The following is a 27,889-nucleotide window of genomic DNA, read 5'->3' as shown; positions in this document are numbered from 1 at the left end:
GCCGAGCAGAGTTGTTGTTTTCCCCTCTCTGCTGTTGCTGTTTTGAGCGCATTAATATAAGAATGAGAAATGCACACTAACATGTGGATACTGCAAATGTGTCTGTCTGCCGTCTATCTGTGTGTATTTAACCATCGAGCTAGCTGTCTGTCTGTCTGTCTGTCTCGCTAGTTGTCTGTCTGTCTGTCTAGCTATCTGTCTGTCTGTCTGTCTGTCTGTCTCTCTAGTTATCTGTCTGTCTGTCTAGTTGTCTGCCTGTCTGTCTGTCTGTCTGTCTAGTTATCTGTCTGTCTCTCTGTCTGTCTGTCTGCCTGTCTGTCTGTCTAGTTATCTGTCTGTCTGTCTGCCTGTCTGCCTGCCTGCCTGCCTGTCTGTCTGCCTGCCTGTCTGTCTGCCTGTCTGTCTGCCTGCCTGTCTGCCTGTCTGTCTGTCTCTCTGTCTGCCTGTCTGTCTGTCTGTCTGCCTGCCTGTCTGTCTGCCTGTCTGTCTGTCTGCCTGTCTGTCTGTCTGTCTGTCTAGTTATCTGCCTGTCTGCCTGCCTGTCTGTCTGTCTGTGTGTCTAGTTATCTGTCTGTCTGTCTGCCTGTCTGTGTGCCTGTCTGCCTGTCTGTCTGTCTAGTTATCTGTCTGTCTGTCTGCCTGTCTGTGTGCCTGTCTGCCTGTCTGTCTGTCTAGTTATCTGTCTGTCTGTCTGCCTGTCTGTGTGCCTGTCTGTCTGTCTGTCTGTCTGTCTACCTGTCTGTCTGTCTGCCTGTCTGTCTGTCTGCCTGTCTCACCACCTCTCGGTGGATAAGGTCAGGGTAGAGCGAGCGGTGCGGTGCAGTGAGTGTCAGACCACAGCAGCTCTGATCCGCTCGCTGAGTGCTGAAGAACGGCTCCCAGAATGTCAGATATTAATATCTCTGGTCCACCCCACGTCTCGCTTCCTAGCAACTGGAGTTCTCAGGAACCGTCAGCACGCACACACACGCACACACACGCGCGCACACACACACGCACACACACGCACGCACACACACGCGCGCGCACACACACACACACGCACACACCCACTTGCGCATACAGCTTAAAACACACACACACACGCACACACACACACACACCTACTTGCGCATACAGCTTAAAACACACACACACACACACACACACACACACTCACACACACACACACACACACACACACACACACACACACACACACACACACACACACAAAAATACACACACAAAGACCAATTCAATGTAGAGTTTACTCCATTAAGAAGTAGCTCTATGGATATGATTTAGAGCATTTGTTATTTGCTCTGTTAATATCAGAAATCAACCCCCCCAAGCAGTTCTGCTGTAACATCGTAGGACTGCTGGACCTGAGATCAGCCTCAGTCCAGACAAACTCTGGCTGTAAACATCAAGTTGGTTCTTAAGTCAATCACTTGTTTGTATCTTTTTATTACTTCAGTATCATCTTGCAATAAACGGTGAAATGTGTGTTTACTGGCTGCCATTGCAGCTGGTGAAACTGTCTAGCGATGGCAATTTAAGAACAGAAATGAGGTTTGTTTGGTGATGGAGTTCTCTCTGTAACAGCGTTCAGGCACATCCATTTGACTGTTTAAGTAGCTTAGCGAGCCATTAGCCTGAGAACAGAGAGCCGAGGGCATCATAACGGACTTCAGCCTCAGTTAGGCCCAGCTGGATTCACGATCAATAACGCAATCAGTAAATCAGTAAATCTTAGTGGCTCATGTTGTTATAATGACTGTAAACAATCAATTAAGATGATGATGATTGGATGAGTGCAGATAAAAATAATAATAAAACAAACAAATATCAAAGAATACCACAGAGCCTGAGAGGATATACCTGTCTCTCTCTCTCTCGGTCTGTCGGTCTAATCTTTCACTCTCCATTCACAGTATCTTCTAGTTGTGTCTAGTGATGCCTCCAGCATTACAGGTGGCTTCAGAATGGTAGGGCTAAAGACTCTTATTAATGTTCATCATAAAGAGAAGACTTGGATCATCAAACCGTAACGGCAAACTGTGAGAATTATTCGATTGTTTTTTTGCTTTATTTGTATTTGTTTCCTGCTTCTATGTGTCCAAATGCTTGACTGCATTCTCAATGTAATCAAGACAGAGCGTTTCTAAAGATAGGACAGGAACAGCAAGTTGTCAGAGGAAATTAAATAACCAGTAATTCGATCATTCTATCTGATTCTATTAGCACAGAAGTTCTGAACCAATAGGACGCTGTTGGAAACACCAGGCATCTATCACACTAAAAAGATCTGAACGTCAATTAACTCAAAACCGAAGATACGTCTGTGGTCGTCTTTGGACCGGGGTGGAGGTGCTAGTGAAGCTATCAACACAATAAGAGAATTGTGCCACGAGTGGAGCTGAATATCGTCTGTCCCTCTTTCCCCCTCCGCAGATCCGGCTGACGTCCCGACAACAACAACACGGCATACCGACGTTCCGCTGGTGAAAGACTTTCATCTCCCCGTCTCATTGGCCCCGACGGAGGCATGAGTGCGGGACGGAGCCCACACTACAGCATCGTATCCTGTGAAGAGCGAGGCCTGCCCCTGGGAGCCATGCCCGCCGTGGGCAGCTTCGGGAACGGCAAGATCCACACGCGGCGCAAGGCCCACGGCCGCTTCGTCAACAAGACGGGCCAGTGCAACATCAGCTTCTCCAACATGGACGAGAAGCCCCAGCGCTACCTGTCGGACATCTTCACCACCTGCGTGGACATCCGCTGGCGCTACATGTTCCTGGTGTTCAGCCTGGTGTTCGTGGCGTCCTGGCTGACCTTCGGCCTGGCCTTCTGGGCCATCGGCCTGCTGCACGGCGACATGGAGGCCGGCGGCGAGGACGACGACGACGCCGCCGCCGCCGCCGGCTTCACCCCGTGCACCATGCAGGTGCGCACCTTCGTGGCCGCCTTCCTGTTCTCCGTGGAGACGCAGACCACCATCGGCTACGGCGCGCGCTAACGTGACCGAGGAGTGCCCGGCGGCCGTCTCCATGGTGGTGCTGCAGTCCATCGTGGGCTGCATCATCGACGCCTTCATGATCGGGCGCCATCATGGTCAAGATGGCGCGGCCCAAGAAGCGCCGCCAAGACGCTGCTGTTCAGCCACAACGCCGTCATCGCCATGCGGGACGGCAAGCTGTCGCTCATGTTCCGCGTGGGGAACCTGCGCAAGAGCCACATCGTGGAGGCCCACGTCCGCGCGCAGCTGGTGAAGCCCCGCCTGACGGAGGAAGGGGAGTACATCCCCCTGGACCAGATCGACATGAACGTGGGCTACGACAAGGGCGTCGACCGGCTTGTTCCTGGTGGGGCGCCGATCACCATCATCCACGAGATCGACGAGGAGAGCCCGCTGTTCGGCATCAGCAAGCAGTGACCTGGTGACGTCCGACTTTGAGATCGTGATCATCCTGGAGGGCATGGTGGAGGCCACGGCCATGACCACGCAGGCCCGCAGCTCCTACCTGTCCTCCGAGATCCTGTGGGGGTACCGCTTCGAGCCGGTGGTCTTCGAGGAGAAGAACCACTACAAGGTGGACTACGCGCACTTCCACAAGACCTTCGAGGTGCCGTCGACGCCGCGTTGCAGCGCCAAGGGACATCGACGACCGGAAGTCCTCGACGTCCAGCGGGGGTCACTCGTTCTGCTATGAGAACGAGCTGGCCTTCATCAGCAGGGACGAGGAGGACGAGGGTGAGGTGAAGGTGAAGGTGAAGGACGGCGCTCTGAGGGAACCTCCGGCCAGGCCCGAGGAGCACGTGAAGCCCGGCCCGGATCAGACTCCGCTGCGCAAGGAATCTGAGATATGATCCTGCTTCAGTGAACGTTCTCTATGAATGATTCGTTTGGTTCATTCCAGAAGCAGACAGAAGAAGAGAGTGAAAGAACATGTCATGAGAGAACTCTGGAGCGACATGACAGACAGGAGCAGGGTCTGGATCGGACATTTGATCTAGTTTGGATTTATCTGTTTTCTAATGCAAACATTGCAACATTATTTTTAAATGAAACCGTTTTAAAGATGAAACCGGATGTTTTGATCACGTGTTATCAACGGTCCAGCGGTGCGTTCAAGCGGTTCCGGGTCCCGGGGGTTTTCTGTAGAACACGTCTGGATGAGGATTGTAATCCACCATCGTCACCAAACTCTACTTAACGAGAGTGAGACAGCAACAAATGAGTCCAGCCTCATTCAATGACACAGTTTAAATGATAAACCCGAGATCACCTAAATGCAGCTAAGCAGATGGGTTTGAATCATTACCTAACAAGTAGATCACACAAGAGCAAAACTAAAATAAATCCACGTCGCACGCTGACCGGGGGGAGCGAGCCGGAGCTCCGGGCAGACCAGACCCCCCCCCCCCCCCCCCCCCCCCGCGGCGCGTCACAAATACCAGGTGAGAACGTCTTGCGAGAGAACAAACATGGCCGGCAGCGCGATGACAGGACTGACCCCCGCGTCTGAGGTGCACTGCTGGCTCCTGCAGCGAGGAGACGGAGAGAGAGAGAGACGGGTCTCTGGGAGACGAGGGACCGCTGGCCCCCCCCCCCCGCGCGCCGCCGCCACCACCGCGGCGCCGCCGCCACCACCGCTCTCCTGGAGGCGGAGACGGATTTACACACGCTTTGCAGACGCAGGAAAAAAATACAAAGAAAGGTTTGGAATCTACAAGACGTATGTTTTGTTTGTTTTTGTTTCGTGGCCGAGGTTCTCCGGAAGAAGAGAGTGAGTGTTTGCCGGTCCAGAGAGCGCCGTTAGTCACACGCCGACCTGCCGCTCGTATAATAAAACCATAACGTGTCAATCAAACACACGGAGGGCAGAGGCGGTGTGACGTGAAAATGTGACTGGATGAAAATAACTTGCAGCGTGAATACGAGCTGAATTGTTCAAACCCCCCCCAAAAAAAACAACCAAAAACAACAACAACAGGGTGAAGGTTCAGGAGGCCGCACCTGGCCCAGGGGCCCCCAGCCCCCCAGCCCCCAGGGGGGCCCCCGGGGGACGGCATGCATGGGTGGAGAGGAGAGGAGCCATGGAGCACTAAAGATCCCAGAGGAAGACGGAAATCATTCGTGCCAAATTGAGAGCGGGGCCCACGCCTCCAGCGGGCCCCCCACAGGAATCAGGAGCCTGATTAAGACTGCAGAGCTGCACCCTGACACCACGGCTGCAGGCTGGAGGAGCCACACACACACACACACACACGCACTCGCACACGCACGCACACACGCACGCACACATGCACACACGCATGCACACACGCACGCTCACACGCACGCACGCGCACGCACGCACGCGCACGCACGCACGCACACATGCACACACGCACGCACGCACACATGCACACGCACACGCGCACGCACGCACACTCACACGCGCACAGCTTTGACTGAAGCTCTTGCACGGTGTCCACAGCGCTTGGTGTGTAGGACGTGTGTGTGTGTGTGTAGGACATGTGTGTGTGTGTAGGACGTGTGTGTAGGACGTGTGTGTATAGGACGCGTGTGTAGGTCCGTGGTCAGTAGACGTCTTATAGCAGATGACAAACTGCCTCTAGAAAATTGTTTTCTCAAAATGTCTTAATGTTTTCTAGTTACTGGAATTTAAAATCCTAAACTGTGAAGATAACTTTGCAATAAGTTTAGATTGTGTTTTTAAGTTTATAAATATTACTGTTGGACACTGACCTAATAAGCTTTCGTTTTATTCTGACAAATGAACTCACTTCCTATCAGTTAAAACTGACACGCTTTCGTCCAAATATCAACGTATAAGGCTTATTCTGAGAGGCCTCCTCACATGTTTTACCACTGTAACGTGTTGTATGTGCCCATTATTGTTTACCTGTGAGGCATCTCAATACAGTCACGGTCACCTCTTTAGCCAGCAATATCTGTCTAGCACTTCACATTGAGAGTGGCTTCTTAGAAAGGGTTAGGCTCCATGCGTAGGCTCCTCACCCCCCCCCCCCCCCCCCCCCCCCCCTAGCCTAGCGCCCTGCAACAGAGGCCCTATACAACACGTCATTTGGTCAAAACCTTCAACAACAAACTGAAGTTAGTTCCATGCACACACCCTTGGTTAACGTTATTCTATTCTAGACATATGCAACTTATGTGATGTGACACAGAAAGAGTCTTAAACTCATCACTGCGTTGAGTTACGGTCACCGGTTCATGTTCTGATTGAAACCCCTTTGGTCATCGGAGACCTCACAGGACTCCCCTCGTCTTCGTCAGGATCAGGACCGGTGGAACACGTAAACACCCCCCCCCCCCCCCCCCCCCTCCACCACCCAACCCACAGGACGGGGGGGGGGGGGACCTCACAGAGCCGACCCGAGTGCTCTCAGAGTCTCCGGGGGGGGGGGGGGGGGGGAAGAGAGACCCTCCGCTCAATCAGGAGAGAACGGGTTCCCAGTGTGACAACATTTGCACTTAAACCGTCCAGCTCAGCCCCGCCCCGTCTCTCAAACGCCGTCCGCCCGGTTTAGAGAGACGGGCTGCTGCTGCTGCTCTCTCTGAGAACGTCCCCAGAGGGGACGGGCTGACGTGGGACAGACAGCGGCCGGAGACCAGAGGGGCAGCAGCAGAGCGGAGAGAGAGAGAAGCTCTGCAGAGTAGATCCAACAGCAGCGTGTTTGATGTGAGTGGGTGGGGTTTGATACAGTGGGGCCTTTCCAAACCTCCTTATTAGGCCTGTATACGATATATATATATATATTTATATATATATATATATATATATATATATATCTATCAGCCGTCTCCTGGGAGCTGTGTTCTGGTCCCCAGGCTCTGCTCCCATGGATCACACGAGGGGCTCGATCGTTTTTGCTCACTTTGGAAAGTCTACTTCTGACCACAAATAAGATTCTCTAGTGATAGTATACTCCTTGGTCAAATATTGACTAAATATAGGCCTTTTTTTGGTCGATATTTGGAAAATCGTTTTCAATCCAAACATTTGTTGTTTCTTCTAAAGAAGGAGTGACATCATAAGACTGAACATTAAAGTCAACTTTGGCCAAACTACTTTTGTAAAGTCATTTCTTTCGTGATTGCGACTACGAGGCAGTTAAGATAAGATAAATTAATTAAAGCAATGCCATTAATAAAGGGTGTGCAACGTGTGAGTGATCGTGATTGGGTGTGTGTCTGTGTCTTTGTGTGTGTCTGTGGTTGTCAGTGTGTGTGTGTGTGTGTGTGTGTGTGTGTCTGTGGTTGTCAGTGTGTGTCTTTGTGTGTGTCTGTGGTTGTCAGTGTGTGTGTGTCTGTGTGTGTGTGTCTGTGGTTGTCAGTGTGTCTTTGTGTGTGTCTGTGGTTGTCAGTGTGTGTGTGTGTGTGTGTCTGTGGTTGTCAGTGTGTGTGTGTGTGTGTGTCTGTGTGTCTGTGGTTGTCAGTGTGTGTGTGTGTGTGTGTGTGTGTCTGTGGTTGTCAGTGTGTGTGTGTGTGTGTGTCTGTGGTTGTCAGTGTGTGTGTGTGTCTTTGTGTGTGTGTGTGGTTTCTCCTTACAGTCTTATGCAATGAATCAGATGAGTGCCTGCAAAGTTATTGAAGAACATTCGCGACACTGTCAGACCCTGTAACCTTGAACCCATATCTCACACACACACACACACACACACACACACACACATACACACACTTGCGCGCTGCACACACACACTTGCTCTGTGCACACACACACACACACACACACACACTTGCGCGTGTTGCACGCACGCACACACACACACACACACACACACACACACACACACACACTTGCGCGCTGCACACACACACACACACACACACACACACACTTGCGCGCTGCACACACACACACACACACACACACACACACACACACACACACACACACACAGAAACACTGATTTGCAAATAGAAACATGATTTCTAATCAGGGTGCTAAAGCCAAAGGCGCAAAAGAGCATTTGTCAAGAGAATAATAGATTCACCTCAGGTAGAAACACGGATGGCCTTTCAGTAACCCGAGGAGTCTGTCGGTATAATATTACAGTTCTGCTATAATCACAAAGGTCTAACCCTGACCATGGCTCGTTCTCCTGGGAAGTGAAACAAAAGAGATGTGATCCGAGTCAACAGGCGTTTGACCACACGCTACAATTAAACTACCGGCAGCGATGAGACAACAAACTCATGAATAAAAGAGTCATCCAAAGTAAAAAAAAAAAAAGTTCTCCTATTCCCGCCTTTAAATAACTGCTGTGTTTATTTCTTTGCGTCGAAAAAGAAAAAGAAAAACACAGGTTGGGAAAAAAAAAAAAAAAAAGATGGCACAATATAAGTAAACATATTTACAGCAGCGGACACACAAACACACAAACCAGCTGACCGCGTCACTCAGCCGCAGCTGAGCTGCTGACCCCGGGTTTGATTACAGCGACGGGTTCCCTTACAGGGGGAGTGGGGGTGTGGGGGGGGGCGGACACTGACACCGGGAGATTCACGTCATTACTACCATTAAAATCATCCTACTAGTGAATCGTTGCTTATTCACACCTCTGCATGAGGATCAGAGCGCTGTGCCGCTGGAAGGAGCCTCTGCGTCAAGCCGCGTTCACACCAAAAGCGAAGGAGGCGGCTTTTGTGCGCGCGGGCGTGGCGGCGCGACTCCGTACAAAGTCAACGCAATAGACGCGCTCCAGGCGACAAGCGCCTCGAACGCGTCTATGCGTTATTTTGTTACACAGCTTCATGTTTTGTTGGTGAGAAAGACAAGCATATAATTACGAATGCGAGATTTTATACTTGCGTAATATTTTAGGCCATTGAGGATATCATAGGATATCGGTGCAGCATTTGTGTATAGCGATACGCTATCTTCCAAACACCTTTTGTTGAACCACTACTGGATGTAAGGCTGACCCCTGCCGGGGCTGGACTGTACTGGTTTCACTGGTTTGCATGCTATGGTTTTCCACTTTAGATCTACCCTATAACATGATACGTGTAACATGGCTATTGAGAAATCTGAATTTATTTTAGGTGAGTATTTATAACACAAACATTTTTGTATAATCACATCGGGGAATTGTAGTCTAAAAAAACACAACTGTGTGGGAAACTGGGCAGAATAAAATAAAATTACATCAAACATTCGTGTTGTTGGTTTATTGGAAAAGTCAGGAAAAACAAGCAGATATAGATTAAAAAAAAACAACCTTTATACCTATAATTCGATTTAATATAGGAGTTTAGTACTGTTTAGTTCAGTACAATGTTTTTTATGGTAGCCACACGGTGGCAGCCTAGCACACTGCCACCGCTTGGGCTTGATGGTTATGTATGAGGTGGACCGTGATTGGTCGATCTTTGTGAAGTTTAAGCTGGCCAATGAGCAGAGACCTGGGTGATTATTTAAACCAGAGTGCCGCGCAGTCAAACATTACATTGAAAACTTCAGTTCAACTCAATCATGTCTGGAAGAGGTAAGACCGGAGGAAAGGCCAGGGCGAAGGCCAAGACCCGCTCATCCCGTGCCGGACTCCAGTTCCCCGTCGGCCGAGTGCACAGACTTCTCCGCAAGGGGAACTACGCTCACCGCGTCGGTGCCGGAGCTCCCGTCTACCTGGCGGCGGTTCTCGAGTATCTGACCGCTGAGATCCTGGAGTTGGCCGGAAACGCCGCCCGCGACAACAAGAAGACCCGTATCATCCCCCGCCACCTGCAGCTGGCCGTCCGCAACGACGAGGAGCTCAACAAACTCCTGGGCGGAGTGACCATCGCCCAGGGCGGTGTGCTGCCCAACATCCAGGCCGTCCTTCTGCCCAAGAAGACCGAGAAGCCCGCCAAGAAGTAGACCCAGACCACCAATAACACAAAGGCTCTTTTAAGAGCCACCTACAACGTCGCTAAGCAGCATTTCCTGAAAACTTCAACTAGTGCTACTAGTGCTAAACATTAGTCTCACTTTGTTTATACTTTAAGCTGTAAGCTTTATTCTCTCAGCAACCACATTCTGAAGCGTTGAAACGTAAAAATAGTCAAGGAAGGTGGAGGTAGGATTACGCTTGGTTTTTATGAGGAAAAACTAGATCTTCAGTCCATGAAATAAGTTTTAAAATATGCATTCATTAAATGGCTATTACGTTTTATTTACGTACAACATATGAGGGAAGTTAAAGAATTCACTTAATTTAAGTAGCTGGTTTTGTGTTGATGACTTAATCTCTTGGTTAGACCCACTAATATAATTATTCGAAGTCGTTTTGGATATAAGCGACTGCTAAATGTGACAGTATATAAGTATTGTGGTAGCATGAAGGGTAGCAATACATGTTGAATAAGTAAGTGAAATACGTATTGACAAATGTGCTACCGGAGCTGTTCAAAAAGCGCGCGCTTCACTGCGCGCTTCAATTCGACGAGGGCAGTGGGCGGGGTCTGTATTGGCGCTCCCGCCCTTGGTCTCTCTTAGGTCCTCTGCGACCCCTTATAACCACGGAGCGTCACAGCTGAACTCCATTCTGCTTCTACAACTTCGATAATTATGTCTGGACGTGGCAAAGGAGGAAAGGGACTCGGGAAAGGAGGCGCCAAGCGTCACCGTAAGGTTCTCCGTGATAACATCCAGGGCATCACCAAGCCCGCCATCCGTCGTCTGGCGCGTCGCGGCGGAGTGAAGCGTATCTCCGGCCTGATCTACGAGGAGACCCGCGGGGTCCTCAAGGTGTTCCTGGAGAACGTGATCCGTGATGCCGTCACCTACACCGAGCACGCCAAGAGGAAGACCGTCACCGCCATGGATGTGGTCTACGCCCTGAAGAGGCAGGGACGCACCCTGTACGGCTTCGGCGGTTAAACCATCTGCTCCCACACACAACCCCAACGGCTCTTTTAAGAGCCACTCAAATTTAACTTAAAGCGATTTTCCTTGCGTTACAAAGTAGTGTATTTGTGGTACACTAAAAATTAGACTATTTCAATAAGTAAAACCTATGGTCAATAATTTTCATTTTAGATTTTATTTATCACTTTATTCCGGTCTCATATAGTTGCGATACAAAGCATTAGAAACGGAGGGGCGGACCCAATGTGTTTGCGTTGTAGTCGGACTCCTATGGTTGAGGGGCATTTCCGCTTCCTCGCCAGGCGGATTTTGGAAGACGGTAATAAAAGTTTCGTTCCTTTTACTGATATCAACCTGCTTTTCAGGTTTGTACATTTGTGCAAATCACACCAATCACTATATTCATGAATCGGAACATCCTTATAACAGGGTCGAGGAACTTTGGGTTGAGTTTGAAGTCCGTAATGTTGAGTTATTTAACTTTTGAAAACTTCTTTGTTTGTTTCGCGCCAAACGGCAATAGAGAAAAATGGCAGTTTGTCGTTTGTATATTAATGTGGAAAAACACAGAATATATTTAACTTTGGCACCTGACGTACATGTTATTTAGAATATATATATATATATATATATATATATATATATATATATATATATATATATATAAAGAGATGGATGATAGGATATTAGTTATTAAAGTATTGGATTAGAGAGTATTGGAGTAGTCTGTCAAATCATTCATTGTAGTTAAGGCCGTGGTTTATTGTAAATTCCCTAGGTGGTTTATTGTCTTATTGTTTTCTTTGGTGGAACAGTCTTTTAAATGACTTGTTATTGTGGTTTAAAGCCATGTAATAACACTATGTGAGATAGCTTAAAACAACCAGCGAATAAGCTGAAAACAGGCATTTCAACTTTAACTAATGTGAATTTTGATAAAAGGACTTGTGTATTTATTTATTTAGTATTTATTTTAATGTGAATTAAGAGTGGAGAGAAACGATACATGTGAGCCTCACTTTTTTATGATTTATTTGTAACAAGAGAACCTCCAAAGGGACAATTGACATTTTGACACACATTAACCAGAGAAGAGTTTTTATTTATATGTGATACTTACTATTAATACTTACTAGTTCCTTTTACTTATATCGACCTGCTTTTCAGAAATCCGCTCAACATCTATTTTTTACTACCGTCTTGGCCACTTAGGACATTGAAATCCAAACACTAAAATGGATTAATTTCGACAATTATATAGATGGGCGCAAAATAAGTGTCTTACTTTCTGGCATTCATCGATCTATCGTTTGCATATATTTGCCAGCCAATTAGCATTGTTATACTCAAATACAATGTTTTATTAATGATAGGGGTAATAAACAGCAGACATAAATCTTAAATAAACAATACATCGACAACAGAACAGCTCTGTGTTTGAAGGGACTAATTATTCCGTGCGTAGAGCTTTTAGTCAAGACAGCGCGCATGCTCAGTCTTACAGGATTCTTTGGCCAACTCACGACTATTTTCACCAGCGGAACATGGAGTCCTCTCAGCCAATCACATAACCGGACTATCCTATGTTGATTTGCATGCTCCTCCTATACATACGGCAGCCAAACAAGGCATTGTCATTCGACCGACATCATGCCTGAGGTAGCCAAACCCGCGCCCAAGAAGGGCTCCAAGAAAGCCGTCTCCAAGACCGCAGTGAAGGGCGGCAAGAAGCGCCGCAAGACCAGGAAGGAGAGCTACGCCATCTACGTGTACAAGGTGCTGAAGCAGGTCCACCCCGACACCGGCATCTCCTCCAAGGCGATGGGCATCATGAACTCGTTCGTCAACGACATCTTCGAGCGTATCGCCGGAGAGGCCTCTCGCCTGGCCCACTACAACAAGCGCTCCACCATCACCTCCCGGGAGATCCAGACCGCCGTCCGCCTGCTGCTCCCCGGAGAGCTGGCCAAGCACGCCGTGTCTGAGGGCACCAAGGCGGTGACCAAGTACACCAGCTCCAAGTAGACTTCACCTTCAACCAAACAAACGGTCCTTTTAAGGACCACACAAATCTGTCTAAAGGGCCATTTCGAACAACTCAGTATCCACTATTGTATTTAAGAAGGTGTTAGACAATCTATGTCTGAGAAGATTTAAATACTCGTTTTACTTCTTAAACGTGCCTGCCTGTCGGAGGCTCGGAGCCTAGCTCCTAAATACCTCTACTACCTCCTCCTCGTTCTCTAGCATTGTAGCATCATAAGCGAGAGCTCTGAGTGAGCATTGTTTACCGACCATGGAAGTATTAGTTACTAACCCCTCCGATTAGTCTCTATATGATACTAAACGTGCACTGAGCCCTCTCGGAGGCCCGGCCCAAACAACATTAGTTTCACTACGACTCCTTTCAGCCGCCCACCCCTCCTCCTCCGGCTAATAATAAAACGCTTGAGGTGGAGTTTAAAAAAGAGAAAAAAATACATTTTAATAGTACATGGTCCAAAGATAATCATGATGATTTGATTAATATCCCGACAAAAAAATTGTGGAGACACAATCCTGTCCCCCACTTGTATTGGAGTGAACGGGGATATCTACTTCCGTGTCCCATGATTTGAGGGACCCGTCCACAGCCCGCTAAAAAAACTGCAATACCAGGCTTGGCCACTGAGCACGGGTGGATTGCGGAAGTAGGCCCTGCTCCTGGGGGCCTGGGTAGAACCCATGCTGCACGAATCGCTTTATCTTCCGCATCTTTCTATCTTTCCACACCAATGTTTACTCACCTAGGCCATCACTGTTGGATAATTTTCTTGGGTCTTTTGAATCACGTGTTTTCTCTTTACATTGGCCACAGAAGTCGAGGCAAACGACTAAATAATTGTGTTACATAGCGAGAAACAGTAGAAATAAATAAACATAGTTGTGTGGATAGGGATCTAGTTCGGTGACTTAGTTCCTAAATCTCTCTCCCGTAATAATCATATGCTTAATCAGGGGTTAAAGGGCAGATGATGCAGTCAAGACAAAATTGCCCGGGACGTTTCCATTTTAAAAGTGCGGATTTCCCTGAGTTTAGAAATGGTTGGAAACATTTGGGTAAGTAAGTATGCAAGAAAATACAAAATATAACGTACTTCTAGGCCTTTTTTATTTTTAGATATTGGATTGCCGATGTCGCACATATTAGGCCTTTAAATTGTGCATGGATCGTCCAGAACTGCTACGTCTAAACTGAATATGGGTCATCCAAAACCTAGAACCTGCTGATATAGCCACAGTCAGCCAAGCTTTAAAAATTATGTCACCTCCGAAGGAAAGTATAGAAATTAGAATTCATATAAAATAGACTCCATATATTTATGTTGAAAGATTGACAGAAACCTGAAGGCTTTTCCAGTATTAGAATGTCTTCTTTCAATCGGAGCGAAGACAGCAGGAGTGTCATGATGATCGGCTGGAGTTTTTGGAACAACTTAAGTCCTCTGCCATATGATGATATCAGTGGCTTTTTCAAATCCATAAAGACATACATATACCAGCTATAGTATATAGGCCTACAGCCTATGATAGTGTTTGAGATCGTAAAGGTGAATAATTGGCCTAGCCCTCAGAAAACAGATAAATTAATTAAAACAGGAAGGGGACACGTTTCTTGTTGTAGTCAGAATTGGATGGAGTAGCAAAAACATGGACTCAGGTTCAAGTATTGACTTAAAGGTAAACATGACTGGACCTACGTTAACATTTGGGTTGTGTACAAACATTATCTCAAATGTTTCCAACGGTGTTCCAACTCACGAGAAATACGTTGTTTGTTCAATGTAACGTTTCGTTATATTTGGTCACATATCAATGACGTTGAAAGCTCTTTACACCTAACATTGGAGGAAACATGTGAAAACAGTTAATCATGAAGAGACCTAATTAATTTATATATTTAAATAAAGATCTATCGTACCAGGATGTTCTACTTTACAAGTTGCTCTTGCCAGACCGACAATCTACTGCAGTGTTTCCTACAAATACTTTAGACATGGGAGGGTCTTATTTCCACGACGTTCTTGAGTAAGATAGCAAAAGTGAGTTACTTCCACACATATTATGTGATTTACTCTATATGTATACATACTGAAGCTGACAGGGTGTAAACTGGTTATGTGTATAGGAAATGGTTATGTGTAACTTAGTTATGTAGTTAGTTTATAGTTTACTTAGTTTGTAAACTTGGTTATGTGTATAGGAAATGTAATATTTTCTCATGCATTTGTCTTATAACAATATGCATATCTTATAACAATATGCACATTATTTATCAGAACTATTTTGCTAATAAACATATGCCCTTAAAAGTCTAATATTTAAAAACATTCAAACCTACACTAAAAAAAAACATCTGAAAAAAAAAACACCTCAAGTAAAGGTCACACATGCGCTGACTGTTCTGTGTTTACCAGCTTCAGAATACGGATCTTTAATCCAAAGTACAGACACGCGGGACAAGTGGCTCTCTGCCGAATGTTCCTCCGTTTGTACGTCATATTAAAAAACACTGTCCGCATTGTTAGATATATTTAGGCACGGTTAAAAACAAATATCAGATTAAACAGATTGATACCAAAACCATGTCACACGGAAAGTTACGGGTTTTTAGACACATGCTTAGACATCTTCGGCGCCTGCGACTCCGCAGGGTTCACATTGAACAACTCTTCTCGTAGTTTGTTCACGAGACGCGTCGAATAATTCCGTCGTTTGTGAATTAAACCCGGACGACGCGAGGGAGGAAACACAAACGGAGACATCTCGGGACTCATAGAAAAACGTTGAATGGGTTGAGTCTGTACGGTTCTCATCGAGTGTATAAGGACAGCCCACATTCATCGGTTCAATATTCTCGAGTCTCTCGACCCTGAACCGCACGAGAAAAGATCATGGAAGTCGCGCCTGCTGTCGCTGCCCCCGCCGATGCCGCCGCGCCGGTGAAGGAAGCCAAGAAGAAGAAGACGGCCGCCGCCAAGCCGAGGAAGGTCGGACCCCGCGTGAGCGACCTGATCGTCAAGGCCGTGTCCGCCTCCAAGGAGCGCAGCGGCGTGTCTCTGCCGGCGCTGAAGAAGCTCCTGGCTGCCGACGGCTACGACGTGGAGAAGAACAACTCCCGCGTCAAGACCGCCTTGAAGAGTCTGTTGGCGAAGGGGACCCTGGTCCACACCAAGGGCATCGGAGCCTCCGGTTCCTTTAAGATCCCCAAAGAGGAGAAGAAGCCGGTGTCTAAGCCCGCTGCCCCTAAAGCGAAGAAGCCCGCTGCCAAGAAGCCCGCCGCCGCCGCCGTCGTCGAGAAGGCCCCCCGGAAGGGCAAGGCCCCCCTGCCCCGGAGTGTCACCCCGAAGAAGGCCAAGAAGCCCGCCGCCGCGGCCAAGAAGACACCGACCAAGAAGAGCCCCAAGAAGGTCGTGGCCAAAGCCCTGAAAAAAGCGCCCAAGCCCGCAGCGAAGAAACCCTCCGCAAAGAAGTCCCCGGCTAAGAAGGCTTCCAAGCCCAAAGTCGCCAAAAAGGCAGCCCCGAAGAAGAAGTAAAACATTCGTTTTTTTTGTTGAGAAACCCAAAGGCTCTTTTAAGAGCCAACAACACAACGTTAAGAGCATGTATTCTTGTGCAAGGTGTAAGGCTTCTTATAGAGGGAACATATTTTAATATTATGTAGGAGTGATAATGTGAACCATGATGAAACCAGACGCAAGATTTCCTTAGTCTAGTGTTCTGTACGCACCCGGTGAGCTGAGTGGGTCAATATAAATACGAAATATAACTTTTTTTACGCTTTTGTAGAGCGTATCCTTCTCATCCAATTGCCATAGTTTCGGCAGATATTGTAAGTTAAACTGAATATGAACTGAAAATTGCTACCGGAACCAGAGCCGTTTCAAAATGGGCGGTCACTGCGCTCTTTCCTTGCGCAAATTTCTTTCCTCGAAATTCGACGAGGGCAGTAGGCGGGGTCTGTGGCGTTCCCGCCCATGGTCTCTCTCAGGTCCTCTGCGAGCCTATATATTTACGGAGCGTCTGCACTGGGTTTCATTCTGCTTCAACTACCTAGTTAAATCATGTCTGGTCGCGGTAAAGGAGGAAAGGGACTCGGGAAAGGAGGCGCCAAGCGTCACCGTAAAGTCCTTCGTGATAACATCCAGGGCATCACCAAGCCCGCCATCCGCCGTCTGGCGCGTCGCGGCGGAGTGAAGCGTATCTCCGGCCTGATCTACGAGGAGACCCGCGGGGTCCTCAAGGTGTTCCTGGAGAACGTGATCCGTGACGCCGTCACCTACACCGAGCACGCCAAGAGGAAGACCGTCACCGCCATGGATGTGGTCTACGCCCTGAAGAGGCAGGGGCGCACCCTGTACGGCTTCGGCGGTTAAACCATCTGCTCCCACACACAACCCCAACGGCTCTTTTAAGAGCCACCCAAATCTATCAAAAGTGATTTTCCTTGCGTTACAAAGTAGTCATATAAACATAATCTTAAAAACTATCTAAGAGTCTTATCGTTATGAAATTAGGTAATTGAACTCCCTAACTGAATAATTTCGACAATTTTATAAAATAAGGGCCAAATTAGTGTCTTACTTTCATGCATCGATCTATCTTTTGCCTGAAATAAAATGAGGTAATTGAACTCTATACACTCGAACGGTATTTAATTCCAATTTTTTTTAAAGAAAAGGTGAAAAAGGAGTTATTTTCCTCCATCAATCGATCCATAGTTTGCCTAAATTTAACAGGAAATTGGCATTGCTGGACACAATTTAGGCAGATATTGTAGTTAAGTATATATAATATAGTAGTCAAATTAAGGTTGGCGACTGAAATCAATTGTAACTGCCAATTCAATTCCATTTAATTTGTGATTTGCGCTTAATGGACTGTGTCCAACTTTATTCCGAAACAGGACATTTGATTATTTCACGTTCTGATTTCAAATGTAAAACGCGGGAAATGAATAACTTGCTAATGAGCACACGAGCTGGGCGTGTGAGGAAATAAAGTGGACCAATCAGCGTCTGGTTGTTGTCCTGGGCGAGCCATATAAACTTTTGCTCTACCGCGGTTTCTCACGTTCAGTCTCAGAATCCTCAGCTGAAATGGCCAGAACCAAGCAGACCGCTCGTAAGTCCACCGGTGGCAAAGCCCCCAGGAAGCAGCTCGCCACCAAGGCCGCCCGCAAGAGCGCCCCGGCCACCGGCGGCGTGAAGAAGCCCCATCGTTACAGGCCCGGGACCGTGGCCCTGAGAGAGATCCGTCGGTATCAGAAGTCCACCGAGCTGCTGATCCGCAAGCTGCCCTTCCAGCGCCTGGTGAGGGAGATCGCTCAGGACTTCAAGACCGACCTGCGCTTCCAGAGCTCCGCCGTCATGGCTCTCCAGGAGGCCAGCGAGGCCTACCTGGTCGGCCTGTTCGAGGACACCAACCTGTGCGCCATCCACGCCAAGAGGGTTACCATCATGCCCAAAGACATCCAGCTGGCCCGCCGCATCCGCGGAGAACGCGCCTAAATCGACAGTATTAATTGTCCCCACAACGGCTCTTTTAAGAGCCACACAAGCATCTTTAAGAGGTTTAAATCCGACATTGCTCTTGGTTTAAAAATAATATATATATATATATATATGCATACAACCAGGCTGGTGAATGTTAACTAGTTATAAACATTACTCAAGTATGAATGTACAAACTGAACTGCTTTATTTATTTTACACTACTCAATTAATTTAGACTTGCTGTAAGTTATTTTAAACTGATGCCTGAACAACACACTTTGACTTTAACTATGGAATTCAAGCGTTTATGACTGAATTAGATAGTTGCTAAATCCCTACTCCGAAGACTGTCCAAAGTTGAACCCTCTACCTCACCCTAACTAGATTATCAGTGAGATTTTATAGCATTTTAATTAACTTAATTAGCTGTCTAGAAACTTGAAAGTATAAATCATTTCTAAACTGATAAAATTGCATAGACTATGTTGACGATCATATAAAACGGATTACAACGTTCAAAACAAAATATATCTAGTGTTTTGGGTTCATTGTTTTTTTTAAATAAGAAAACAGGTTACTGTTAACTGTTGTGAAAAAATAACCAGTTACTATCTATATTTTACTCGCTCTTCTTTTCAATGGGGGATTCGGCTTTAGGTCCAGGCGCCAATTATCGCGCCTCTTCGGGATGAGTGATTGGTCCGTTTCTTGCAAGATTGAGCTGGCCAATAAGCAGAGACCTGAGAGCATATAGAGTGTGCCGCGCACGCTTAGACTACGAAGATCACTTTGAATACGAACTGATCATGTCTGGAAGAGGTAAAACCGGAGGCAAAGCCAGGGCGAAGGCCAAGACCCGCTCATCCCGTGCCGGACTCCAGTTCCCCGTCGGCCGTGTGCACAGGCTTCTCCGCAAGGGAAACTACGCTCACCGCGTTGGTGCCGGAGCTCCCGTCTACCTGGCGGCGGTTCTCGAGTATCTGACCGCTGAGATCCTGGAATTGGCCGGAAACGCTGCCCGCGACAACAAGAAGACCCGCATCATCCCCCGCCACCTGCAGCTGGCCGTCCGCAACGACGAGGAGCTCAACAAACTCCTGGGCGGAGTGACCATCGCCCAGGGCGGCGTGCTGCCCAACATCCAGGCCGTCCTTCTGCCCAAGAAGACCGAGAAGCCCGCCAAGAAGTAGAACCAGACCACCAATAACACAAAGGCTCTTTTAAGAGCCACCTACATCTTGAAAAAGAGCTAAATCTAAACGTATTTAACCGCAAATTACCGAACAAAACACAAATATCGAATTCACTGTCGAAACAACCCTGTAGGCTAAGGTCTTGGTAACAAAATAACTGCAAGCAAGTGCATCATCCTCTTATCCATGAAGGGGAACTTGCCCACAGGGATCTAGTAGTTTGATTTGAAAATAAGTTGTTTCCTTTTATATTTGATAATTCCATGTTTCAGAACTTTTTTTACAAACATTTTTGAATGAAAAATCCCGTTTTAGGTTGGATAAACACGTCTGACAAATGCTTATTTCGCAAATTAAAATGACATGAATTATAACGATGATGCCGGGGTTGCTCTGTATGTTAGTTGTCCAAGGGGCTACATGGCCTAAAAGTTCGGGAACCACTGCGCTATAATATATGGATGAGTGACGATTTTATATATATTGCTATTAGGACCCTCCATACAAATTACACCCAAAAAGGGCAAATTACTTTCAACAAGATGTGGGAAATATGAGCTCCTTAAACAGGACCCTCGTGCATTATATGGTCGCATGCGCAAATGATATTTGGCCAGAAAAGTATATGGCGTTTTTATTTCAGGACAATGTTTATTTTAAAAAGCAAACATTCTGGGTAAAAAAAATCTCAATAACTTTTAATAAAGAAATTAGTTTGTTAGTTATTATGTTCACGATACGATTCCTTACTATGAAAGTCGACACAAGCACTGGGCGGGTCCGTACTACAGCCCCCCCCCCGTCTCTCTCAGGTCCGCTGCGAGCCTTTAAAAAGACGTCTCCCTGGAATTTTACATCTGAACTTCATTTTGCTTCTACTACCAAGTCAATCATGTCTGGTCGCGGTAAGGGAGGAAAGGGACTCGGAAAAGGAGGCGCCAAGCGTCACCGTAAGGTTCTTCGTGACAACATCCAGGGCATCACCAAGCCCGCCATCCGCCGTCTGGCTCGCCGCGGCGGAGTGAAGCGTATCTCCGGCCTGATCTACGAGGAGACCCGTGGGGTCCTCAAGGTGTTCCTGGAGAACGTGATCCGTGACGCCGTCACCTACACCGAGCACGCCAAGAGGAAGACCGTCACCGCCATGGATGTGGTCTACGCCCTGAAGAGGCAGGGGCGCACCCTGTACGGCTTCGGCGGTTAAACCATCTGCTCCCACACACAACCCCAACGGCTCTTTTAAGAGCCACCTAAATACTTTATCAAAGACGTACTCCTACAAAAATGATTCATACGGGCAATTTCAAAATAAGCTTAAAATGTATACAAGTTTTATATTTTCAAGTGTGATTTCTAATAGTCTATCCAGTGTGAAGTATCATTATTAATGCCCCATTGCCGCCGATACTAATGACTGATGCCTTCTAAAAATGCGAAACCGCACATCAATTTAATTTTTAGCTGTGTTGCGTATGATTAGTTTTAGACAAAGTAGGCCTATACCTATTTAAAATGAAGTCCTTTTAAAAATATATTTATTCAACACTTCAATATTTTATATATTTATTGCCCTATTCATTTATTAGAGGCGTATATTTGTATTCCATAGCCGTATTTATTTATTTGATTAATTATTATTGATCAAATGGCATTCCATGATAAATCAGCGTTAAAGCAAGTTTGCCTATTTGATTAATGTTGCCATGATTCATGCATTCTGGGTTCCAACTGCATGGTCGTGTTCTATTGAAACTCAAGTACACCGCCCACTCTGATACAGCCCACTCTTATGTAGAGTGGGCTTAATAAATAGTTTTACGCAACTAGGGATCATTTCGATGGATCATTTAATAAATAGGCCCTATATCAAAATGTATTTAATGTACTTGCCAATTACGAATCTGTTTGGGTTCAATCTAGCCGACATTATATGTTCGGACAATGAAGTTGAGTATTCAGTATCCATTTGATCCAGGGTGTAAAAGATGATGTGTAATTGAAGACAATAAACGGCAAGGATCGACTTACGCTCCATACAAACGCAAGATTACTCTGCAAAATGTCAAAATGTATTTAAAGTAATCGAATAAATGTCATGTATTTAAAATCCATACAGATGTATGTTTCTGATTGTTGTAGCAGCTATGTGCAAGCCTTTACTGACGAGTGTGTTTAACAGCAAACAAATGCGTTAATTGTTTCATAACAACAGACACTCAGGACACGTTGATCACTGTCAACTGTTGGTCTGAAGTCTTGTTCATTTGAAAAAGCACTTTTCGAACTATAAAAGTCTTTAACTATTATTAAAAACAAATCTCAACGAAACCTAGGTGACCATAACCAGGTCACGTCTCATTCTAAGCGTTATTGTAAATAATTGTCGACATCATTGGTACATAAAACCAGGTACGGTTGAAATTTAACATTTCTTCTTGTAGTTTATAAACTAGACGTGTCAAATACTGCCATCACAAGGGAATTTTACGCTGGTAAAGTTAAGGAGGAAACACAAACGAGACGATCATTCCCACTCGGAGTAATTTTTATATGGTTGAGTCTGTACGGTTCTCATCGGGTGTATAAGGACAGCCCCCTGGCCGCCTTCAGTCATATCTGCTACAGAACGTCCCGAGAACATGTCTGAAGTCGCTCCTGCACCCGCTGTTGCCGCCGCTCCGGCGAAAGCCGCCAAGAAGAAGCCCGCTGCCCGGCCGAAGAAGGTCGGACCCACTGTGGGCGACCTGATCGTCAAGGCCGTGGCTGCGTCCAAAGAGCGAAGCGGAGTTTCTCTGCCGGCGCTCAAGAAGGCTCTGGCCGGCGAGGGCTACGACGTGGAGAAGAACAACTCCCGCGTCAAGGCCGCCGTCAAAAGCTTGGTGGCCAAGGGAACCCTGATCCAGGCCAAGGGTACCGGAGCCTCCGGATCCTTCAAGATCAGCAAGGAGGCAAAGAAACCCGCCGCCGCCAAGAAGCCCGCTGCCCCTAAAGCCAAGAAGCCCGCAGCCAAGAAAACCGCCGCGGCCAAGAAGGTCGTCACCCCGAAGAAAGTCAAGAAGACCCCGACCAAGAAACCCGTAGCCGCTAAGAAAGCTACCCCGAAGAAGGCAAAGAAGCCCGCCGCCAAGAAGGTTGCGGCCAAGGTTACCAAGAAAACCGTCAAAAGCCCCAAAAAAGCTCCCAAGGCCGCCCCCAAGAAGTCCCCGGCAAAGAAGGTAGCGAAGCCCAAGGCAGCCAAGAAGGCCGCCCCCAAGAAGAAGTAAACTCTTCCTATGTCGAGTTGAACCCCATTCCCCCCCCCAAAGGCTCTTTTAAGAGCCAACCACACAACTTTAAGAGCCCATATTCTATCTCTCTATACTGCACATCGGTATTGAAATTACAAGTCTACTAGTTTTACTGACTTATTTACTAATGGTTAAGAAATAGAGTAATAGTTTGTAAAACTGAAAGGTATGAATAATACGAATATGTATGCAACAGGCCTCAGAAATCAAACGTTAAAGTGTCCCCGCATTATATTTAACAAATGTTGAAATTCCCTTCAGTTTTGGGTCCTATTGTCGTAAAATCTCGTTGAAATGGACTGATTCAAAAAATACAATTATTAATGAGGTAAAATATATTCAAACATTTCCATGATCCGCACATCTTTTAGTGTATAAATTAGAGACTGGATGCTAATCTTATGGTTTCACCCCTCCTCCATCCCCGATTATAAAACGCGGGAAATGAATTCAAACTCAACAAAGAAAGACTAGGAAGGATATGGGCGGGCACCAATGTGTGGGCGGGACTCAGTCTCTAATGACGTTTTTATAAGGACCAATCAGAGTGTTGTGTTTCGCCGGGGCTGACTATATAAATCCGTTCAGCCCGTCGGTATTTACTAAATTGAAGACATTCAATCGAAATGGCCAGAACCAAGCAGACCGCTCGTAAGTCCACCGGTGGCAAAGCCCCCAGGAAGCAGCTCGCCACCAAGGCTGCCCGCAAAAGCGCCCCGGCTACCGGCGGCGTGAAGAAGCCCCATCGCTACAGGCCCGGGACCGTGGCCCTGAGAGAGATCCGTCGGTATCAAAAGTCCACCGAGCTGCTGATCCGCAAGCTGCCCTTCCAGCGCCTGGTGAGGGAGATCGCTCAGGACTTCAAGACCGACCTGCGCTTCCAGAGCTCCGCCGTCATGGCTCTCCAGGAGGCCAGCGAGGCCTACCTTGTCGGCCTGTTCGAGGACACCAACCTGTGCGCCATCCACGCCAAGAGGGTCACCATCATGCCCAAAGACATCCAGCTGGCCCGCCGCATCCGCGGAGAACGCGCCTAAACTGACTTACTTCCTAGTCCCCCCAACGGCTCTTTTCAGAGCCACCTACTTATTTTAAAGAACAACCTTGTCTAGACAACCATAATGCATCTACTATACTATCAGCAGATCTATGTATAACTGGATGAACTGGAGACTGATGAATAAACCAATACTTGTATCTCAAGTTAAAATAATCGTATCATACGAAGCACATAGTATAACATTGTTAACGTAACAATTTCCGTAGACTGGAGCCAAAATGTCATTACCTTTTTATAAATGACATTAAATATTTGGTTGGATGTGGACATGTTGAGGGGTTAGGTAAGAGGTGATTTGTGTCGGTATTAAAGTTAGGGATGTTTACTTACGCACTAGGTAAGATTGATTGGTTTAGATACTTGGACAGAGATGTTGGTTAAAGTACTTGGTGATGTGAGATACTTTACTTTATGTGCAAGGATAGATATGGATAGATATATGCTTAGGTTTTAGGTTTGATATGGATAACTATAGGGTAAGGGTTTGTTCAGGTACTTTATATGGTTTAGGTATAAGGATAGCTACCTGTTATGTTGCATCACGTATTCATGAATTATTCTAATTGCTCATGAGATTCCTTCGCATCCTGGAAAAAAAAATATTCGGGTCGCGCAAAATTAGGGTCCAAGAAATGCAGCCTGTTCTAGTACCGGAACAACATGCTATTTATTTTTCGTTCATTAGGGGAAAATACTGCCACCTATTGGCCGTGAATGTAAGATATGTTATTGGTCTGTTTTGTACTGTGTGGGCTGGCCAATGAGCAAAGAGCTGGGGTCTACATATACCAGTGTGCAGCGAGCTATTGTCATACTTTGAAGCATTTACGCAGCGAAGTTAATCATGTCTGGAAGAGGCAAGACCGGAGGAAAGGCCAGGGCGAAGGCCAAGACCCGCTCATCTCGTGCCGGACTCCAGTTCCCCGTCGGCCGTGTGCACCGACTTCTCCGCAAGGGGAACTACGCTCACCGCGTCGGTGCCGGGGCTCCCGTCTACCTGGCGGCGGTGCTCGAGTATCTGACCGCTGAGATCCTCGAGTTGGCCGGAAACGCCGCCCGCGACAACAAGAAGACCCGCATCATCCCCCGCCACCTGCAGCTGGCCGTCCGCAACGACGAGGAGCTCAACAAACTCCTCGGCGGAGTGACCATCGCCCAGGGCGGTGTGCTGCCCAACATCCAGGCCGTCCTTCTGCCCAAGAAGACCGAGAAGCCCGCCAAGAAGTAAATCTAAAAAGAAATCGTCCTTAAACCCCAAAGGCTCTTTTAAGAGCCACCCATATCTAACCCAAGAGCTGCATCTTCTAAACCTGTCAACGCCACTGCCGTAGAAGTTAAACATCTGGCTAAAGGTTCTCCGACTACTTTCTGCATAACGGAAAAGTCGCGCTAATTGTGGTTGACTTTTGGAATGCAATGGACGCAATAAGAGGTTCTCTTCTCTGTAACCACAGTATAATTTGTATGTGTACAAACACTGAATACAATAGTTTTGGTCTAAGGCTATATTTGTATTACCTCTGTAAAACCCAAATATAGAAAAACCAAAAATATATATATATTTTACCTTTCAGATGTTGTGGGAGGCCTTTGATGCAGAAATTAAAGTTAAAAAAAAATGTTTATGTACGTTTTTAGAGAAATGTAATATTGCAACATTGGGCTTAGTTGGGAGCAGAATTTCTGTATTCGTACTCACGTTGTCTGAACAATTCAGAACTAAGGGTTCATTTGCAGGGTTGTTTGCTTAGTTAGCCCCATAACGGTATATAACATTAATAATAATCACAGTCATATTTTTATGAAGTCATTTATTAAAAATATAAAACAAGATAAAACTCTTAAACGCTTTTCCCCCCCCTCTTTTTTTCTTTTCATGACATTGGTCATGAAGACTTTCATTGGTGGTGAAAGTCCCAGAAACAGTCCCTGTCGTCTGAAAAGCAAAGGCGAACATCACACTTTCTGCATTGTGTGTTGGTGTATCCTTTATTGCAGTGTCTGCAGCGTCCTCTCCCTGTCTTCCTTGGGAAATGGGCAACTAGATCCTTGCGTACATCCAATGGGAGGTGTGCACATCTCTTGGATGGCCTCTTCTGAGCATTCAGAGGGCTTCCTGATGTCACTGTCTGTGTTGCTGGGCTTCCTTTGCCTGAAGATGGCTGTCCTCTCTTTGGAGTTTGAAGTGTTGCGTTTACCAGGATGAGAGAGGATGCTAGCTGTGCCTGAAACTGTCTCCTTTTCATTGTCTCTTTGCTAGACATCTTGAGCGCTTTACAGTCCCGCTTGTAGAGCAGCCAGGCATTGACCACAGCGAGGATGATGGTGTGCCAGAAGATGTGCATGTACCAGCGACGGGATTTGATGGGGAACTTATATTTGGCTGTAAATGAGTCCAACAAATCCACACCTCCCATGTACTTGTACATAGGAATCACCATCTCATCCACAGAGTTGTGCTCTTCTGGTACCACCTGCAGGCATTTCTCTCTGAATGAATCAAGCCACGGTCTGAGTTTCCATAGTTTGTCTTTCTTTTCCATCTCAGATACTGTCATGTTGTTTACAAAATGTAATGACGTCAACAGGGATTGGAATCTGTTGCGTGGCATCACATCAGCAACAGGGGAGTACCGCGTCTCTGTCTCCCAATACATACGGGTGCCAGCCATTTGTACCAGGCCCATCTTCAGGTACATGCCAAGCATTTTTTCAATTTCCTTTGCAGTGGTGTTTACAGATGTTCCATGCGCCTGAAAGCTGTACTCATTCGTGTTTTGTGCCAGAGCCTCAACCATGTCTTCGGACACAAACTTCTGGAAGTATTCCAATGGTGTGTGGAGGGAAATGTCATCTGCTGTGACATCCAGACCAGAAAAATCAGTGTTGGGACTGATGAAATCTTTTTTCAGCCAGCGATACCTGTCTCGGGGCATGGTGTGTTTGTTTGTTTTTGGCTCGATGTCCACGTAATTATCAGCTGGACAGTCCATGGGTGGTTGGTTTTCTTTGTCCACTTCTTTACAGACATCTTCATCGGAGTCTTCATCACTCTCATCAGTGTCACTGATTTCCATCTCAACCTCACTCTCTCCATTTTGGACCATGTCAATAACATCCCGCATACTGTATCGCGGCCCTCTCCTTGCTGGTGGCATTCTGAAAATAAAATATCAATTAATTAACATGTATATATATGTTTTATATATTGTAGTACATAACCTGAAGGAATAGATAGGGTGGTGGATCAAGTGCTCAGGGTAGAAATGTTTTCCTGAATGTCGCTTTGGACAAAAGTGTCTGCTAAATTCCCTAAATGTAAATGTAAATGGGTTAATGGCTCTAATTATCATACTAAAAGGAAAACATGCATACCCCCACTTCCACACCACACATTCAGGAACATTCCTTTCCCCAGAACTGAATTGTCTGTTGATATCCTCTTTGTGGAAAAAGTCATGGAATTTTAGGTCAGGCTGATCAAATTAACTACCATTTTTAGAGATAAAACTTTCAAATCAGTCCAATTTGACCAGAACACAACACAAGGGTAGAATGTATACTATCCATGTATAAAGAAAATACTAAGAAATTTGATGCATCTATTCCACAATAACTACATATGTACATGCTGTAGACATTGTAATAACAACCAAAAATATATATAAAATACATTTTACTTACTTGAATCTGATGAATCCAGCCCAATGAAACAAATAGATGTTGTTCGAAGGAAACCTTGAGAGGTTGTATGAGTTCATGGCCAGAAGGCGTGACTTATAAACAAATGTACGATCCAATAGTATTGTGAGACTGAACAATAGGACCCAATGACTATGTAAATGTGGTAAAAAAAAAAAAAAGATAAAATATAACAGATTGTTTTTTAGGATGGTTAAAGGTAACGTTGTAATTTTACAACAAGGGAACTCTTGAGCTGGTTGGA

General features: G+C 46.4%; 11 protein-coding genes and 2 pseudogenes across 13 annotated transcripts; 12 read left to right on the top strand and 1 right to left on the bottom strand.

Annotated features, from left to right (window-relative positions):
• The first annotated feature begins 2,437 nt into the window (after positions 1-2,437).
• LOC311376075 (ATP-sensitive inward rectifier potassium channel 12 pseudogene) lies at positions 2,438-6,331 on the top strand (annotated as a pseudogene). Its single transcript has one exon. The product of its transcript is annotated as an ATP-sensitive inward rectifier potassium channel 12 pseudogene (transcript).
• Positions 6,332-9,494: 3,163 nt separating this feature from the next.
• On the top strand, positions 9,495-9,878 carry LOC311376090 (histone H2A; the record flags this gene model as incomplete). The annotated part of the gene is made up of 1 exon (XM_084490979.1): positions 9,495-9,878. The coding sequence occupies one exon, from the start codon at positions 9,495-9,497 to the stop codon at positions 9,876-9,878; it is 384 nt and encodes a 127-aa protein (XP_084347105.1).
• A 690-nt stretch (positions 9,879-10,568) lies between these two features.
• On the top strand, positions 10,569-10,880 carry LOC311376098 (histone H4; the record flags this gene model as incomplete). Its single annotated transcript, XM_084490985.1, has 1 exon — positions 10,569-10,880. The coding sequence occupies one exon, from the start codon at positions 10,569-10,571 to the stop codon at positions 10,878-10,880; it is 312 nt and encodes a 103-aa protein (XP_084347111.1).
• A 1,632-nt stretch (positions 10,881-12,512) lies between these two features.
• On the top strand, positions 12,513-12,893 carry LOC311376096 (histone H2B 1/2; the record flags this gene model as incomplete). The annotated part of the gene is made up of 1 exon (XM_084490983.1): positions 12,513-12,893. Exon 1 carries the CDS (start codon positions 12,519-12,521, stop codon positions 12,891-12,893), a length of 375 nt encoding a protein of 124 aa, XP_084347109.1. The 5' UTR covers positions 12,513-12,518.
• A 2,909-nt stretch (positions 12,894-15,802) lies between these two features.
• On the top strand, positions 15,803-16,449 carry LOC311376078 (histone H1 pseudogene; annotated as a pseudogene). Its single transcript has one exon. The product of its transcript is annotated as a histone H1 pseudogene (transcript).
• Positions 16,450-16,972: 523 nt separating this feature from the next.
• LOC311376085 (histone H4) lies at positions 16,973-17,284 on the top strand (the record flags this gene model as incomplete). Its single annotated transcript, XM_084490975.1, has 1 exon — positions 16,973-17,284. The coding sequence occupies one exon, from the start codon at positions 16,973-16,975 to the stop codon at positions 17,282-17,284; it is 312 nt and encodes a 103-aa protein (XP_084347101.1).
• A 723-nt stretch (positions 17,285-18,007) lies between these two features.
• On the top strand, positions 18,008-18,418 carry LOC311376097 (histone H3.2; the record flags this gene model as incomplete). The annotated part of the gene is made up of 1 exon (XM_084490984.1): positions 18,008-18,418. One exon carries the CDS (start codon positions 18,008-18,010, stop codon positions 18,416-18,418), a length of 411 nt encoding a protein of 136 aa, XP_084347110.1.
• Positions 18,419-19,209: 791 nt separating this feature from the next.
• LOC311376093 (histone H2A) lies at positions 19,210-19,644 on the top strand (the record flags this gene model as incomplete). The annotated part of the gene is made up of 1 exon (XM_084490981.1): positions 19,210-19,644. One exon carries the CDS (start codon positions 19,210-19,212, stop codon positions 19,591-19,593), a length of 384 nt encoding a protein of 127 aa, XP_084347107.1. The 3' UTR covers positions 19,594-19,644.
• An 844-nt stretch (positions 19,645-20,488) lies between these two features.
• Positions 20,489-20,800, top strand: LOC311376076 (histone H4; the record flags this gene model as incomplete). Its single annotated transcript, XM_084490968.1, has 1 exon — positions 20,489-20,800. The coding sequence occupies one exon, from the start codon at positions 20,489-20,491 to the stop codon at positions 20,798-20,800; it is 312 nt and encodes a 103-aa protein (XP_084347094.1).
• A 1,435-nt stretch (positions 20,801-22,235) lies between these two features.
• On the top strand, positions 22,236-22,859 carry LOC311376082 (histone H1-like; the record flags this gene model as incomplete). The annotated part of the gene is made up of 1 exon (XM_084490972.1): positions 22,236-22,859. The coding sequence occupies one exon, from the start codon at positions 22,236-22,238 to the stop codon at positions 22,857-22,859; it is 624 nt and encodes a 207-aa protein (XP_084347098.1).
• Positions 22,860-23,509: 650 nt separating this feature from the next.
• LOC311376080 (histone H3.2) lies at positions 23,510-23,920 on the top strand (the record flags this gene model as incomplete). Its single annotated transcript, XM_084490970.1, has 1 exon — positions 23,510-23,920. The coding sequence occupies one exon, from the start codon at positions 23,510-23,512 to the stop codon at positions 23,918-23,920; it is 411 nt and encodes a 136-aa protein (XP_084347096.1).
• An 867-nt stretch (positions 23,921-24,787) lies between these two features.
• Positions 24,788-25,171, top strand: LOC311376089 (histone H2A; the record flags this gene model as incomplete). Its single annotated transcript, XM_084490978.1, has 1 exon — positions 24,788-25,171. One exon carries the CDS (start codon positions 24,788-24,790, stop codon positions 25,169-25,171), a length of 384 nt encoding a protein of 127 aa, XP_084347104.1.
• A 670-nt stretch (positions 25,172-25,841) lies between these two features.
• On the bottom strand, positions 25,842-27,101 carry LOC311376091 (uncharacterized protein; the record flags this gene model as incomplete). Its single annotated transcript, XM_084490980.1, has 1 exon — positions 25,842-27,101. One exon carries the CDS (start codon positions 27,099-27,101, stop codon positions 25,842-25,844), a length of 1,260 nt encoding a protein of 419 aa, XP_084347106.1.
• Between the last annotated feature and the right edge of the window lie 788 nt (positions 27,102-27,889).

Source organism: Micromesistius poutassou (genome assembly GCF_964030765.1).
Source record: "Micromesistius poutassou genome assembly, contig: SCAFFOLD_230, whole genome shotgun sequence".
In the NCBI taxonomy this organism is placed as follows: domain Eukaryota; kingdom Metazoa; phylum Chordata; class Actinopteri; order Gadiformes; family Gadidae; genus Micromesistius; species Micromesistius poutassou.
The sequence above is the reverse complement of the archived record's forward strand: the minus strand, read 5'-3'. Positions and strand labels throughout refer to the sequence as shown.